General features: G+C 41.8%; 1 protein-coding gene across 1 annotated transcript in view; it reads left to right on the forward strand.

Moving 5' to 3' along the window:
- prex2 (phosphatidylinositol-3,4,5-trisphosphate-dependent Rac exchange factor 2) overlaps nt 1-15171 on the forward strand; it is a 156574-nt gene that overhangs the window by 128051 nt on the left and 13352 nt on the right. Inside the window, exons 37-38 of the mRNA XM_083778594.1 lie at nt 12897-12963; nt 13611-13801. Of these exons, the coding sequence (XP_083634720.1) occupies nt 12897-12963; nt 13611-13801 (258 nt within the window). The remainder of the gene's footprint in view (nt 1-12896; nt 12964-13610; nt 13802-15171) is intronic.

Consider the following 15171-nt stretch of genomic DNA (forward strand, 5'->3'; position numbering starts at 1 on the left):
TGCCACTATGATTGACCTGATTGCATCGTTGTATATATATCTATATATATATATATATATATATATACATACATTAGAAATAGTTGATGACTGAGTATATCTGATGTCCTGGTGAATTCATTGTCTTGTACATTTTGCTCCATGTTGTGCTACAGTGTATGTTCATCTGCATAATTGTCTATTTTCTGATCAAAATAAAACCTGATAAACATAAGATACAGACTTTTGGTATGATATTTGGTGCTGACCATGATCTAAAGAGTTCGTATAGTATAGACTTACACAATTTTCTAAACTATACGATCTGAACTCTTGGAAAAACAGCGGTACATCAGTATTACATGCTTTAGTATACACCATGTAGATAACCTGTTACATTTACACACTGCACCATCAGACATGGTGATGTTAAGGTGCTTGTATTAAAAACGTGCATGACCCATTCTAGCTATCCAGTAATTGAAACATTCAACCATATTTTATTATTATGCATGTAGTTTAGACTCATCCTATGTGTCGTGAAAAATGTCTATGCCAAATCACCGAGTTTAGATAATTTAACTAGTATAAATAATATTTACTAGTATGATGGCTGTTATTGCCTCGTAGTTATTGTCAACACAAAACATTGTGTTTTGTGTACAGACCCCGTCTACAGATTTGGGTTGAATTCCCTGGAAATCCATGGATGCCTATACCACCATGTAGTATAGACTATAGTCTATCTAACTTTAAATGTCAATAATACCTAATAGTAGCTATTGTAAAATGCCGTCAATCTACTCTAGTCATCGATCCCTATAATTGTAGGTGAACAACATAGTGTGTTCATCTAAAAATACATAGTCCAGTCAACTCATTTCAAATTTAGTTACGCCAATATGATATACATGATTACTTTAAACATGTACCCTACTAGTATGAACTAACCGTACATTACTCAGTATTAACCCAACCTCACAACTCAAACGGCCACAGACATGCCCGCGGCATGCCTGAACCGTGCACACGCCACAAAATACACCCCCATGTACCAAAAATAATCCAAGTCATACATTAAAATAAACCATTAAGCCAACCTGAACCATGCAAATGCCACAAAACATACAATCACTTACCAAAATAATACAACTCATACCTTAAACAAATCATTAAGACAACGTGAACCACACAAAATCCATCGCCAGATACCAAAAATACCCCAAGTCATACATTAAAACAAAACCTTAAGACACCGTGAACCATGCAAATGTCACAAAACACCACATCACGTACCAAAAATAACCCATGTCATGCATTAAAACAAAACATTAAGACACCCTGAACCATGCAAATGTCACAAAATACACCACCACCTACCAAAAATAACCCAAGTCATACATTAAAACAAAACCTTAAGACACCCTGAACCATGCAAATGTCACAAAACACCACACCACTTACCAAAAATAACCCAAGTCATACATTAAACCAAAACATTAAGACATCATGAACCATGCAGATGTCACAAAATACACCACCACTTACCAAAATAATCCAAGTCATACATTAAAACAAAACCTTAAGACACCCTGAACCATGCAAATGTCACAAAATACACCACACCACATACCAAAAATAACCCATGTCATACATTAAACCAAAACATTAAGACATCATGAACCATGCAGATGTCACAAAATACACCACCACTTACCAAAAATAACCCAAGTCATACATTAAAACAAAACCTTAAGACACCCTGAACCATGCAAATGTCACAAAACACCACACCACTTACCAAAAATAACCCAAGTCATACATTAAACCAAAACATTAAGACATCATGAACCATGCAAATGTCACAAAATACACCACCACTTACCAAAAATAACCCATGTCATACATTAAAACAAAACCTTAAGACACTGTGAACCATGCAACTGTCACAAAATACGCCACCACGTACCAAAATAATCCAAGTCATACATTAAAACAAAACCTTAAGACAACCTGAACCATGCAAAACTTTACCAAACAGTAAAAAACAAACGGTTACAATATCAACAACACTTAACACAAATATTTTCACCCCACAGATGCAGTAGATTGAAAAGTTGCTTCCTACCTTTGAGTTAGTGTTGCTGAAAAACACCCAGATCCAAATGTATATTCCATATTTCCATATGTAGTAACTAAGTGTGGACTGTCAACACGGAGGCACACATTGACAGTTGTGATCATGCGCAGATTGCATCACCTCTGCTCCACCATACTGGGTACAAAACGGCCATTAGGGGGAGCCATAGTACAGTGAAATACAATGGGGACTGGGGAATAGCTATTGATTCACTGACTGAATAGTTTATTGGCAGAAGTGTAATCAATATAGGATACAGTCAACCACATATCCAAAGGGATCACTGATAAAAGTCCTTGCTGTCTTGTTTCCATTCGGTCCAGGGTAATCAATTCATAATCATGGCATATATTATGATATATATATATATATATATATATATATATATATATATATATATGTGTAGGCCTGCATGTTGGGGAACAAAGAAGGGCTTATAAGGATGTGGAGGTAGTCACTAGACATAGGTCAAGGGGTCAATCTTTTTATTTTATTTTTATAAATATAAATACCTTGGAATACCGAGGTATAGATTATCAATATCGGCATCGTACCGTACTGTAAAATCTCATACCATGGCATGCCTAGTTTGTACCGTCTACCAGAGGGAAGTAGCTGGAAGTCGGTGCAGGGTGGATGAGACGGGGTCGTTTGCTATCTTGATAGTTTTTTTTTTTTTTACGAAGTATCTCATTGTAGATACAGCCTAATTGCTGGTGTCTCTTCCCAATTATTTTTGAGGCTAGATTTACTATTCGCTGCAGCTTGCTTCTTCCTTTGACCTTTAGATTGCCAAACCACATTGCCATGTTAAAACTCAAGACTCCCTCTATCAGGTTTTTATAGACTGTTTCCATGATATGCTTGCTCACTCTAAAGGAGTTGAGCTTGCGTAGTAGGTGGAGACGTTGGTTACAAGTTTTAAAAATCTGTTCAGTATTTTCACTGCAAATGAGTTTGCTGTCAATATATCTGCCTAAGTATTTAAAATTGTCTACTACCTCCACTATTTGTCCACCATTTGTAATGGCCTGCACAGGTTCCTCTTCATGAATGACAAGTTATTTTGTTTTTGTCACATTGATCCCTAACGAGTTTTTTTTTTCTTCCCCGCACCAGTTCTGAAGAGATAATAGATATGCTCTGTGTGCTTCCTCCCCACTGTCCCCCCTTCCTCAGTAAGACAACTGAGACCACTGCTTGCGGTTGAAAGGAAACGTAAAATCAATAAAAAACACCGTGGCCTAGTAAGATGGGGATAAGCAGGCTGATAGTTGCATCATCAGTTCCTCTCTGACTTTTATAACCAGACTGGAAATAATCTAAGCTGTTAAAAACCATCGCTATAATTTGTCTGCTTATAACTCGTTCAATACATTTTCCCAAAAATGGGGGTAAGAGCAATACACACACACACACACACACACACACACACACACCCAGCAAAATCAATACGAACTATTGATCCCAGACCCACACACACACAGATAGAATCATTAGGACAGTTCGCCTACACAAATCAGTGCATGCACAGTTCAGTTTGAACAGATGGGCATTAACTGCCTCACACAAAAGCAGAACTAGAATCATATTGATCCCCCAACTGCCAAAGATGAAACTGCCGTCCTCATCCAATCTGATCCTCAGATACCGGAAACTCCAATCAGCAAAATCAATATAATGACGTCATCGGAAAAAAAGGGTTAGGCCCCGCCCCCTCGTCCCTAGGGAGTGTCCTGAGAATGCCGAAATCGGACCTCGGGGTCTCTGGGGAATAATAGTGTCCTTACATACTACTAATCTGTTTTGAGAGATTATGGCATGTGTAACGTCACTCACATCAGTGCACCCATGCATGCTTTGAAATCTGCACCTTTGCTGGCACAGTTTAGGCCTCTAGGGGGACAGGCAGAGAGAGACCCACACTGTAAAGGCATTAGGCCTTTCTCTCTAATCGAAATGGATATGGCAATAGAAGAGAAAAAGCTTTGGCCCTGGAACATAAGGCAGCCCTTAAGCCCTCTTTATAGTCCACTGAAATGCAGCTCTCTCGCCATCCATGGATCAGCGGGACTTCAAAGGGCCAGAGGCACTGCCAGGCCTCTTTGAAATACACCTCATACATTTGGATGCTACTGTACTGTTAGCGCTGATGCTGCATGTACTGTATGTACCTGTAGGCAAAGAGATTTCTGCATTTAGTGAGCTCGGCTCCAAGCCTGAAACGCAGTTTTCCCCACGCATGCACAGAGTTGCAAACACTGAACCTAGCTAATTTAACGAGTCATAATTTATGTGGAGGATTACATTTTACAGCATCTGTCTGAATGATAAGCACTTTAAGCATTATGCTCATATTCAAGTCTTTCAAAAAAGTATTGTGAATTCTTTACAACGTGGCTCTGTAGGAGGTGAGCCATGTATATTTAAATATCTGCTTTTGTGGAAATGTATTTGTAGCCAATACTGAAAGAAACTCGGCATTACTGAACATTAAACTTCCTCGTATACCCACCCAACAGCCTTGGGTCTCACAGGAGTGCTTATAATCTGTACATTTACATTTAATTGCTGCCTAAGCAGACTATAGTTCAGGAAATTGTCAACATTTGTGCAAATCTTAGTATCTCCCTAAAGGCCAAGGGCACACTTAAACAACAGGTCTGGGAATGCCCATATATGTCTTTTCTTTTCTTTTTTACGTTTTCGGGCCAGATAGGGCGTAAAATGTGTGCTAATTAGTAAGGCCAGGTGGGGCCTCGAGCCAGTCCAGTTAGGGCCCAGTTAGAGCCCAGGCAGGGCCGGGCCTTCATTTTCGGGCCTGTTGATGATGGCTTTGGACTTTGCGCTAATGACTTTGGGGCGGGCCCATCTAGAGATGTAATGGACAGGTATTAGTCAAAAGGGAGAAATCAAAGCGGAAGGACGGGTGGGGAAGGATCAACATATGGAATGTCAAAACAGGTCAGCTCCATATATGGATATCTAAGGGTTTGATGAGGTCAGATCAACATGGTGTCCGTGAGGTCAGATGTAGAGTTGCTGGCCGGCTCCATATATGCAGATCTAGGTGATGATCCAGTCTTCTCCATGGCTATCCAGGGTTTGATGTCAGTGTCGTGATGGTGACGGCCATTTGGAGCGTGTCACGAGGTGTGACTGACATGAAAACAGGAGAGGTCATGTACACGGGAACATACAGTACTATTGGTCCACCCTACCCTAACCGCAAGCACGCGTGTCGGACCAACGCATGGTCGGAAGCGACGGGTGATTCATGTCGGACCTTTGGTATGTCGGATCTGCGTATGCATCCCCATGTACACTCCTACAGAGGTTCAGCCATTAAACTTTTATTTAGATAATGCCACTGAGAAGCTATGCTGAAGTATGGAGCTTCACTGGATCCCGGTCAAACAAAGAATCGACTTCAAAATACATCTCACCACCTAGCTGGTCCCACAACAACCTGGCTCCTGTAGACCTCTCCGACCTCCTCCACCATCACGTCCTCTCCCAATCCTCCAGGTACAACATGGCTAACCCCCAGCATCAAGCACCGACACGGTTGCAGCTATTGAATTGCCAATAATCATGCCACTGCCAGTACAGTGCAATTTGTCTTGATCAGAAAGGATGAAATGCCCTGTGTGTATAGCAGGTCACAAACTCACAATATCACATTTCATGTGCTATAACAAGTTTCCTTTGCTTTATTTTGCCATTCTCCCGAACAACAGGGATGCCCCCCCTCTATCCATCCCTTCTGTCCTGTTGTTGAGGGTTTATTCGGTCAGAGTGGCGAGAGTCACATAATAGGACATGATTAAAGGCACTGGCTGAGTGTGCAAGGTGGAAGTTGTTTGCTATGCACACACACACACACACACACACACACACACACACACACACACACACACACACACACACACACACACACAACACACACACACACACACACACATTTACTCGAATGCACCACATGTGTAGACATTGATGCATGCTTGCACTTGATGTGCATACACCATAGGCATACACACATCTCACATACAGCTACCTTAGGTTTTATGACATTCATTTTCATTTTTTTTGTTTTGTTCAAAAAAACCTGAACTTTGAACATTCAGTGGATTTTCTGTGGTCTGAAGTTTTCTTTGGGGTTTTTTGGGCCTTTTGAGCTACAATGAAAACAGGCAACACAGTGAAACAGTGACATCTGCTGGCAAATCCCATTGACATATATGGGATTTGCAGTAAGTGATGTCACTTACTGCCGGAAAAATCAGAGCACCTGTTTGAGCCAGAAAACCCCAGATCACAGAAAATCTACTGAATGTTAAAAGTTCATGTTTTTTGGGTGCAATTGAGATTAGAAAACCTAAAAAAAACAAGAACTATTCCAAAACCTTTTTTTTAATGTCACAATCCCTTTAACAGCCCAGGTAATCTATGCTGTCAGTCAGCCAGGCTGAGCCAACAAACTGCACAGCACGGCCGGTGTGATGGGTTTGATGAGTGTTCAACAGCACTATCAATGTCTTGCCCACCAGGGGCAGACCTTTAGGGGTCTGCAACTCTGAGAGTGTACAGATGAACCATTTTAAAATGTTACCTCCCATTTATCCCAATCTGCAATTTAAAAGTCTCAGTGTTAATGTAACTCTTTGAGTGTACAGGGCCATTTGGTCACATTTGTACACTCTGAGTCCACTTACAGATCCATAAGGGTCAATTTGACACATCTGGTGGTGGTCCCTGGACCCATCATTGAGAACCAGTGATCTATATCTCACAATAACCACCATTAAAACCACATTGATTATTTTGTCTACATTATAACTAATGCTTGCAATGGATTCAGAATCATGAAAACCCCGTCCCATGTTACATGAAGCATATTGACATTTTGAAAATGTTGCCTTATATTGGATGTTAATAGCTTATTATGCTAATTATGAAAATTGCCCAACATACCGGTATGCAAGTTAGCATCCAGCAGTTTCTAAATGCTGGGGACCCATACTCAACATTTCTAACATAAAACCTTAGGGTACTCAAGATGTCCAGGTTCACAATGGGGCTCTATGGGCTGGCAAGTAGACTATTAATAGGGCTGGTCATTGCAGATCTCACATCCTAAATCTGACCGGGAACCACTTACTCTAAGACCCTATCCCATGCTCATAAAAACTATGACCTCTGGGACCCACAAACACACACACACACACACACACACACACACACACACACACACACAGAGTATATGAAGTAACTCCAGGCTGTCATCGTAAAGCATTGAGAAATACTCTTTTGCCTTCTTTTTCTGTAATAGTAATTACTATTCTTATGGTGATTACAGAGACTCACTCTCAGGCTGCAGTGAGGAAGGTGTTGACAAGGAAGCGATGTGCATTTCACAGTTAGAATTGAACAGCTTTCTCTCTCTCTCTCTCTCTCTCTCTCTCTCTCTCATGAGGCAATTGGCTCAACAGAGGTTGATTGTTCATACTATAGTGCTGCATTTCTCACCACAGCTCATTGGAAGTGATGAAAACACTTCAGCACTGATACCTTTGTGGAGCTCAATAAGAGTTCCTCCAGTACCTAATGATCACTGGCCTTGTTTCATGAATTCTAATGTGAAACAGCTATTCTGATAAAGGCCCTATAGTTTCACCAAGAGATGCTTGACACCTTGATTCATCTGCACGGTGATTACTTCAGACCTGTAATTAAGCGGTGTGAGATTGTGCCAAACCTAAAATCGAATCTTCACTTTGCACAGTGGGACACGTATAGTGCATGAGGGCTCAAGGTTGTTTTTCTCTTAATTGAGCTTCTTCCAATTTAATCCTGTAGTGTTTAAGCTACTGGTTGTCCCTGGATGTAGTAGCATCTATCTGCTTCCTTTGTGCTGCATGACAGTGATTTAAGAGACTTATATTACGGTATGTCTTACTGACTGTGACATTAAGAACCCCATTAAAACTGATCTACTTTTGGCGTCGAGGACCAAACATTTGTCGCCTTGACTTGATTGACACTAATAACTAGCGCTGAGTTCGCCTATTGAACTCTATAATGAAAAGTTGTAATGAAATGCAGGGTGTGTGTGTGTGTGTGTGTGTGTGTGTGTGTGTGTGTGTGTGTGTGTGTGTGTGTGTGTGTGCGTGCGCGCGCGCACACACTCTTAATAATTGGTTGTGCTATTGGTTGTGCTGGTTGCCCTTAGTGAGTACAGTGATTTTACTCTATAGATTAAAAAGAGAAAAAATATACATAATGTAGGAAGAGGTAGACTGTATTTTTTTATTTACTGTTTTAGGCCTAAAAAACGATATGGCTTCACCTGCAGTATATTCTACTAGTTAGTTACTGTATGTTATGTAATAACCAGTGTTATCCGGTATTCATTCCATTTGTATTTCTTTGGCACAAACACTCTTGCATGCGTGCATGCATTTCTATATTAAACCAGGGCCATAAATCCACGGTGGACAGTGGTGCAGTATTAAGAAATGACCTGCGGCACACGCTAACGCACAAGATCATTTCAGTGTCACGGCAGAAATATGATTGTAATGTACAGTATGTGCACACGAGGTCTCTACTAAGGCCTCATTAACCAATAGCGGCTTCGGCAGCATATATACTGCAGCATGCCTCTTGTTGGGAGGTTTAATAACATTGATGCTTTTCCATCACAGCAGCAGCATAGACCAGCATGCACCTCTATGACGTCATGCGCCGAAAAAGGCATAAATCTGGAGTGTTTTTCCAGTCTCCATGATTGCTTGTGGGGATATACAGTACTGTACAGGCTCTAATTCAGGCACAAGGTCAAATGAACTGAACATGCTAAGTGATTAGAATAATATTTTTTCATCTCTCACAAGATGTTTCAAGGATCATTGACTGTTTTGTATTTGGAGTGGGGGGAAGGGGGAGGGGGAGGGGGTGACGATGTCACGCTATACTATTTCCATTCCCACGCTCCTCCTCCTGAAAAACATCTGTGTTTTAGATCCCCCCTACTTCACGGATGTCATAGCCACCACTAATGCTCCGGTACTGGGAAACTGATGTGTCCTATTGTGTTATGAAAAAGAAGAAACAAAGAGAATTAAGTATCCTCCTAGGCCCAGTAAAATATGTCCAGTCCGGTTGAAAGCAGAGTATAGGGCATCTCTGGCTGGCCTGCAGCCAAACGCTCCATTAAGGGCCCTGCGTAAAAGTTGATGAGGAGGAAAGAAATACCCTGTTAGTTATTTCACGGCTCCACTACCGTCCCTCTTGGTTTGCCAGAGTTACAGCAGCACATAGCCACAAAATGCAAGTATGAGGTGGAAAAGATATAACATGAATTGAATCAACTGACCTGATTTTCTAAAACAATTTATTTTGTTACACAGTGGTTATACGGCCAGAAGGTGAACTTCCGGGAGATGTTGATTGCAGGCTGCAGCAATGTTCTTACGAAGTTGTTGTTGTTTGAAGTTGTACGTCAGTGTTTTACAGTGCCTGTGGGTTTGCAGGAATGATTCTAAGCAGCAGGTGACCACCAGGCAGCTGAGGGCACTCTGTCTATGCCCTCGCTTCCAATCTGCCTTTAGCTCCTCTTGATTACCTCTAGAGCAGGGGGGTTCTAAACGTTTTTGGCTGGGAACCCCCGGAAATGCTTTGGCCATGTCTCGCGAGCCCCGCCCCACCCCCCTATCTACCCCCAATACAAATTGACCGGCTACAATAACCTTAATAATAGAGAAAATATATCATATATATTATACATAGGCCTATACTAAAACCAGATATAATCATTAAGGAAAGTGTACTATGAGTGTACTATGTAAACTCAATTTCCATTTTCCAGCCATTCAGTTGCAAAAAAACTATGTTTTTTTTTTTCATCTGGGGACCCCCCACAATAATTTCGGGACCCCCCGAGGGGTCGCGACCCATGTGTTGAGAACCCCTGCTCTAGAGTAAAGCAGCCAGAGACTATGAGAACTGAGCAAAGGATCATGGGTAAAAACTGTGAGTCATTGTTGGTGGGAAATGAAATGGTATAGGCTCCCTATATTTATTACCAGATTTAGATGTGTCCCTAATATAGCATACACGCATACCGTATGTTATCCACTAGAGAGTGATATATGCCTTCCATGCGTGCAGGTTTAAAATGTGATTTTTCTCACTCATAATAAGACTAAAGTATCCTAGTTTCCAACCTCTGACAAAACACCATAAGCCCCGGGGGATGTAATACAGGCCTACTGTAAACCACACACCAGCCAAAGTCTGACTCTTGTTATTTCATCATTAGAGACCTCCAGGACAGACAGTCGCGTCCCTCAAGCTGTGGTTGGCAATATTTTTAGAACGTGTGGCCCCCAGGAGCAAGTATATGAGATAATCAGTGGGTAAAATGACCTTGGCTCTGCTCTGCTAGATGCGTCTACAAGGGTGGGCAATGCTAGTAGGGTGTAGTTCTTTTTTACTTTGTTTTCCTTTTCTTTGTTGCCAACACTGATACATTTGGCCATTGTTCAGATGAAAGCCAATAAGAGTTTGAGTCTCTTTAGCTGAAGGTGGCTTCTCACAGGTTCAAATTCAGCTTCCAGACTTTCGAGAAAATGGTCTAGTAAACAGATAAGAGGTGAGATCACTACCAATTAATGCTGAATTTTGAAAAGTCCCCACAGTGCCTCCAATAAAAACATCTGAAGTTTGTCATGATTGTTATAATAGTTGTTTTTCACAGTTTAGACTTTAGAACATCTCATCAATCAAATAAATCCTATGCTTTTCTTTGTTTTTCCTATGAAGAGAATTATATTTTGTTTGGAAAGGAACAGGGTGCCATTTTCATTGACTGCAGTGTTTTGTTTCTCCATGCTATAGAGGCCAGCCTTTCACAGGCATGCTTGCACACACTCAAATACTCACATCCACACCCAATATAGGCAATATAGACAGGTGCTAATGGTGAAAACTTTCACGAGGAAATAAAATATTTGAGTGCTTTACAGACAGAATGCACACTTTTCTTATACATTATTTAACATGCTACATTATGGACCTCATGCTGTTTTATGTGCTCGCCAGCTGTTTATAAGAGCAATAGAAGTGGTCAGCGTTTTGTGTAATTCCCGGGCTATCTTTAGTATCTTGTGAATGATAAAGGCCACCTTGAACCAATTATATGGACTCTTAGCTCTACCTGAACCCGTAGTAAACGCCATGAGGTTAAAAGGATATACACTTTGACTGGGAATGAAATAATTGGAGGAAAGACCTGAAGACACTACAAGTAGACGAGGGTTTGCACAGGGTTACTTGGGTTGGATGTCGGTGTTCTGCTCTTAATGGGGTTAAACTGAAAATGTGTTGGTGAGCTACAGCTGCAGCTCAGCTCGCTGGAGCACAGCTGAACTCCATTAACCTAAATGAGGTTTCTGTGGATGCATTAGTTACAACGGCGTAAGAATGTATGGTTTCAGAGGTTGTTTATTATGACTGTGGTGGTAGTGTATGTCCTTATTGGGGGTGTGTGTGTGTGGGTGTGGGTGTGTGTGTGTGTGTGTGTGTGTGTGTGTGTGTGTGTGTGTGTGTGTGTGTGTGTGTGTGTGTGTGTGCGCGCGTACGCGTGTGCATTCTTCAGCTTAACTGAGTTCTGTTCTGATTTATGTGACTATAAAATCCCAAATCAAAATATAGTTTCAATCAAATGCTGCTCTGATTCATTAATTTCATCTTTCACTTGCTTCATTCTTTAGCTCAATTGATTCCTGATTTATGTCACTATAAAACCAATAATCAAAAGTTTTTAAATGCAGCTTCAGTTCATTAATTTCATTATTATTATGTCATGCAGAAAACGCCATGGCCATAATGAACCTCGCCTCAGTCCCTGGCCAGATTTTAATCATTTGCTGGAACACTGAATGCAGATGTTGTATGCACACTTTTTCTCTGATTCTTGTAAACTATTTTCTCCCGCACACTATCCTGCTTTGCTCCTGCTTTTCTTTCCCAACGACTACGAGTAGTGCAAGTGGTATTTATGATTTCAGAAACAGAAACGGCATGAATGGAATGTGTGATGTATCTTTATTGCCTCTGGAATGAGGTAATGGGGTATGCAGTTTTATAGCATGAGGTTTAATGTAGTGTAGTAGGCCTATTTTTAGCCCACAGAGATTTGATAGTCACAGAGACTGCTGAGCTAGCACCAATAACACTCCACCTCCATTGGAAGTCATTGCAGCACACAGCGTGTGCTGCATACAACTCAACAAAGTCCAGGTCTGCCTCCAGTGGAGCAATTTGAAATTACACTGAATCAATTGCAGTTGCATGAATGAATGAGGCAATGGAATCTGGAGTGATGCCCAGGATAAGGGATGCTTAGCCTTGTGTTTCTGCTGAGCTGGTTCCGAGTTACTCTCATTATTGATAGTCATATGGCTGAGCTCCATAGTGAACCGGTGGCCTACTTTCCCCAAAAACAAAGCCAGCAGAGCGGCTCTGGTCCTGATGACATAATGGGTGCTATGTGCGGAAAGCACCACAGCATTGGGTCCAATCAGCACAACTGCAAATTAAGCATCACCATCTGTCCTGTACTGTGTAATTGTACAATATGTTTCTGTATAGAGCTGAGCATTTACACAACAGAGATGTGCCATTCTTCCCATTCTTCCTGGCATACATCCTTGGGCAGTGTAGGTTCAAACTGGCAGGTCTGAACCGAATCTTGTCATTGTCATTTCCACAGGGCATTCTACCTGGACCAGTCCAACATGCCCCCCAGCTCTGGACCCAAAGCTGCTCTTATTGACAAGGTAAGAACTACAAGGACCACCTCACACATTATTATACAGTACGTGGATTCAGCCAGCGAGGGGTCTCTTTTTATACTATGGGAGTTAAATGAACAATTTATTGTTTTACCACTTACTTTACCGGGATCAGCTCTGTACACCGTTTTCCCAATCTCAAAATGGGGATGCTAGAGTTTAGGTGGTTAAAGCCATTTCACAAGATGGATGCATAGCTGTGTCTGATGAATGTCCAGCACGCCCCTCTCTGAACTGCACCTCTTTCCTCCACTTATACAGATGTAAAATACCATACATACTGTAGGCTATATGCAGGCCTTCCGGCACATCTGATATGTTTATCTTATTGCAAAGTAATATATGGTCAGTTACTTGCATCAAGTCCCACAAACAAGCACCACAGCTGCCAGGGTTATTTGTTGCTAGCCTTCCTTTGTGTGTGGGTGGGTCTTCACTGTACTTTTAATTTCCAACATTATCTCGTCTTGTTTTTCTTGTTTCTTTTGTTGCTTGAAACCCAGTATTATGTTTTTGTATCTTATGCTGATGCTTCTGCTTTTGTTGCACAATCTTGCAGACACTGCATCAACATTTTGCTACTTGTTGTACCTGTATTGTCATGATCTTAACACACCCCTCCCTCGTCCCAGCTGATGCGACCCCTGAATGCTCTGGAGGAGCTGTACCGCCTGATTGAGAGCTTCATCAGCTGTCGTCGTACGGCTGCCTGTCAGTACACAGCCTGCGGTGCGTCGGGAGTCGGCCTCCTCACCGTGGCCTCCGAGCTCTGTTCGCGCCTGGGGGCCACGCACATCGCCATGTGCAACAGCGGCGTTCACCGGTGAGTGTCGAGAGCACCCCTCCTGCTGTCTGGTGTTCGGGGTCTTTTGACGCACACTAATAAGTCCACACGGGCCTGGTCGGACTGCCGGCCTATTTTTACTCTAAAGCTGTGCAGATCAATTGACATCAGCATGGTGTCCCATATTCCAGTGCTCGTGGACTCTCACACTGTTCCAGCTTTGTAGAAGACACCGGTGCACAAAAAGGCATGTGCCACTGTGAATAATGATTTTTTTTTCCCCTGCAAAAGGAAAAATAAAAGGTCTAGGGTGCTCGGAAGTTCAACAAAAAGTGAAGAGAAGGTGCCCTTTGATGGGGGACTGAAAACCTGCAACTAAGGAAAATGTAACCAAGGCACCCTTTAAAGGTTAAAAATCCTTTATTGAATTGGATTGTTCATAGAAGTTATAAACCCAGATTAATCTATGCGTAGCAGCCAGCAGTCTATACTATTTTCCTCTAACTTTATTTATTTATTTGTGTTCCACCTGCTGTTGAAGAACATGTCTGAAATCGGAAATAGATTGTTTTTGTTTCTTTTACTTATAGGACACAGCAAGCGAAGGTTTGATTGATTGATTGATTGATTGAATACTTTATTAACATGATTAATAACACAGAAAGCCCCAGGGGCTTGTTTCCATTGTACTCAATTAATCAGTAATAATTTTGCGTCAAATTTAGAATTTAGGCATTTAGTGACTTTAGTGAGCAAGAACAAAAATCATGGTAATACATCAACACATACAAAATAGTGCTATTTAAGTTACATAAGTTGAGCCTATGCATACGCCTGTAGGAGGCCGAGGCTAGGGCAAGTACTACGGCAAGTGCTATGGGCTAAGATGGAGTCTGAAGAGGTGTGTTTTCAGACTGCGGCCGAAGATTGGGCGTGAATCTGCAGTTCTGATTGCAACGGGAAGTGCATTCCAAGAGCGTTGTCCTGGCGTTTTTAGCGAAGGTACTTCCAGCTTCCCTGTGTTGGCTGATCTGAGCGCTCTGGAAGGTTTGTAGCGTGCGTTCGAGTCGAGAACCGTTGTCCTTTGGTAGGTCATTCCACATTCTGGTGGTAGCATAGTAGTAGGCATTTTTGAGTGGTGCAAACACTCCTATAGAGAGCTATGTGTGTCCCTGTGTCCCTGTGTCAGAGCACGAAAATTGCTTTATAGCGTTTGTTCACCACCAAGTGTCACTATTGCACAGCCTAACACACAGACACACACACAAGCCAGGGAGGAGGGATTGTACAGTACAGTACAGTACAGTACAGTACAGTACAGTACAGTACAGTACAGTACAGTACAGTACAGTACAGTACAGTACAGTACAGTACAGTACAGTACAGTACAGCACCACTCACTTCAGACG

Source organism: Protomyctophum parallelum, assembly GCF_964188405.1.
Source record: "Protomyctophum parallelum genome assembly, chromosome: 12".
Taxonomy (NCBI): Eukaryota; Metazoa; Chordata; class Actinopteri; order Myctophiformes; family Myctophidae; genus Protomyctophum; species Protomyctophum parallelum.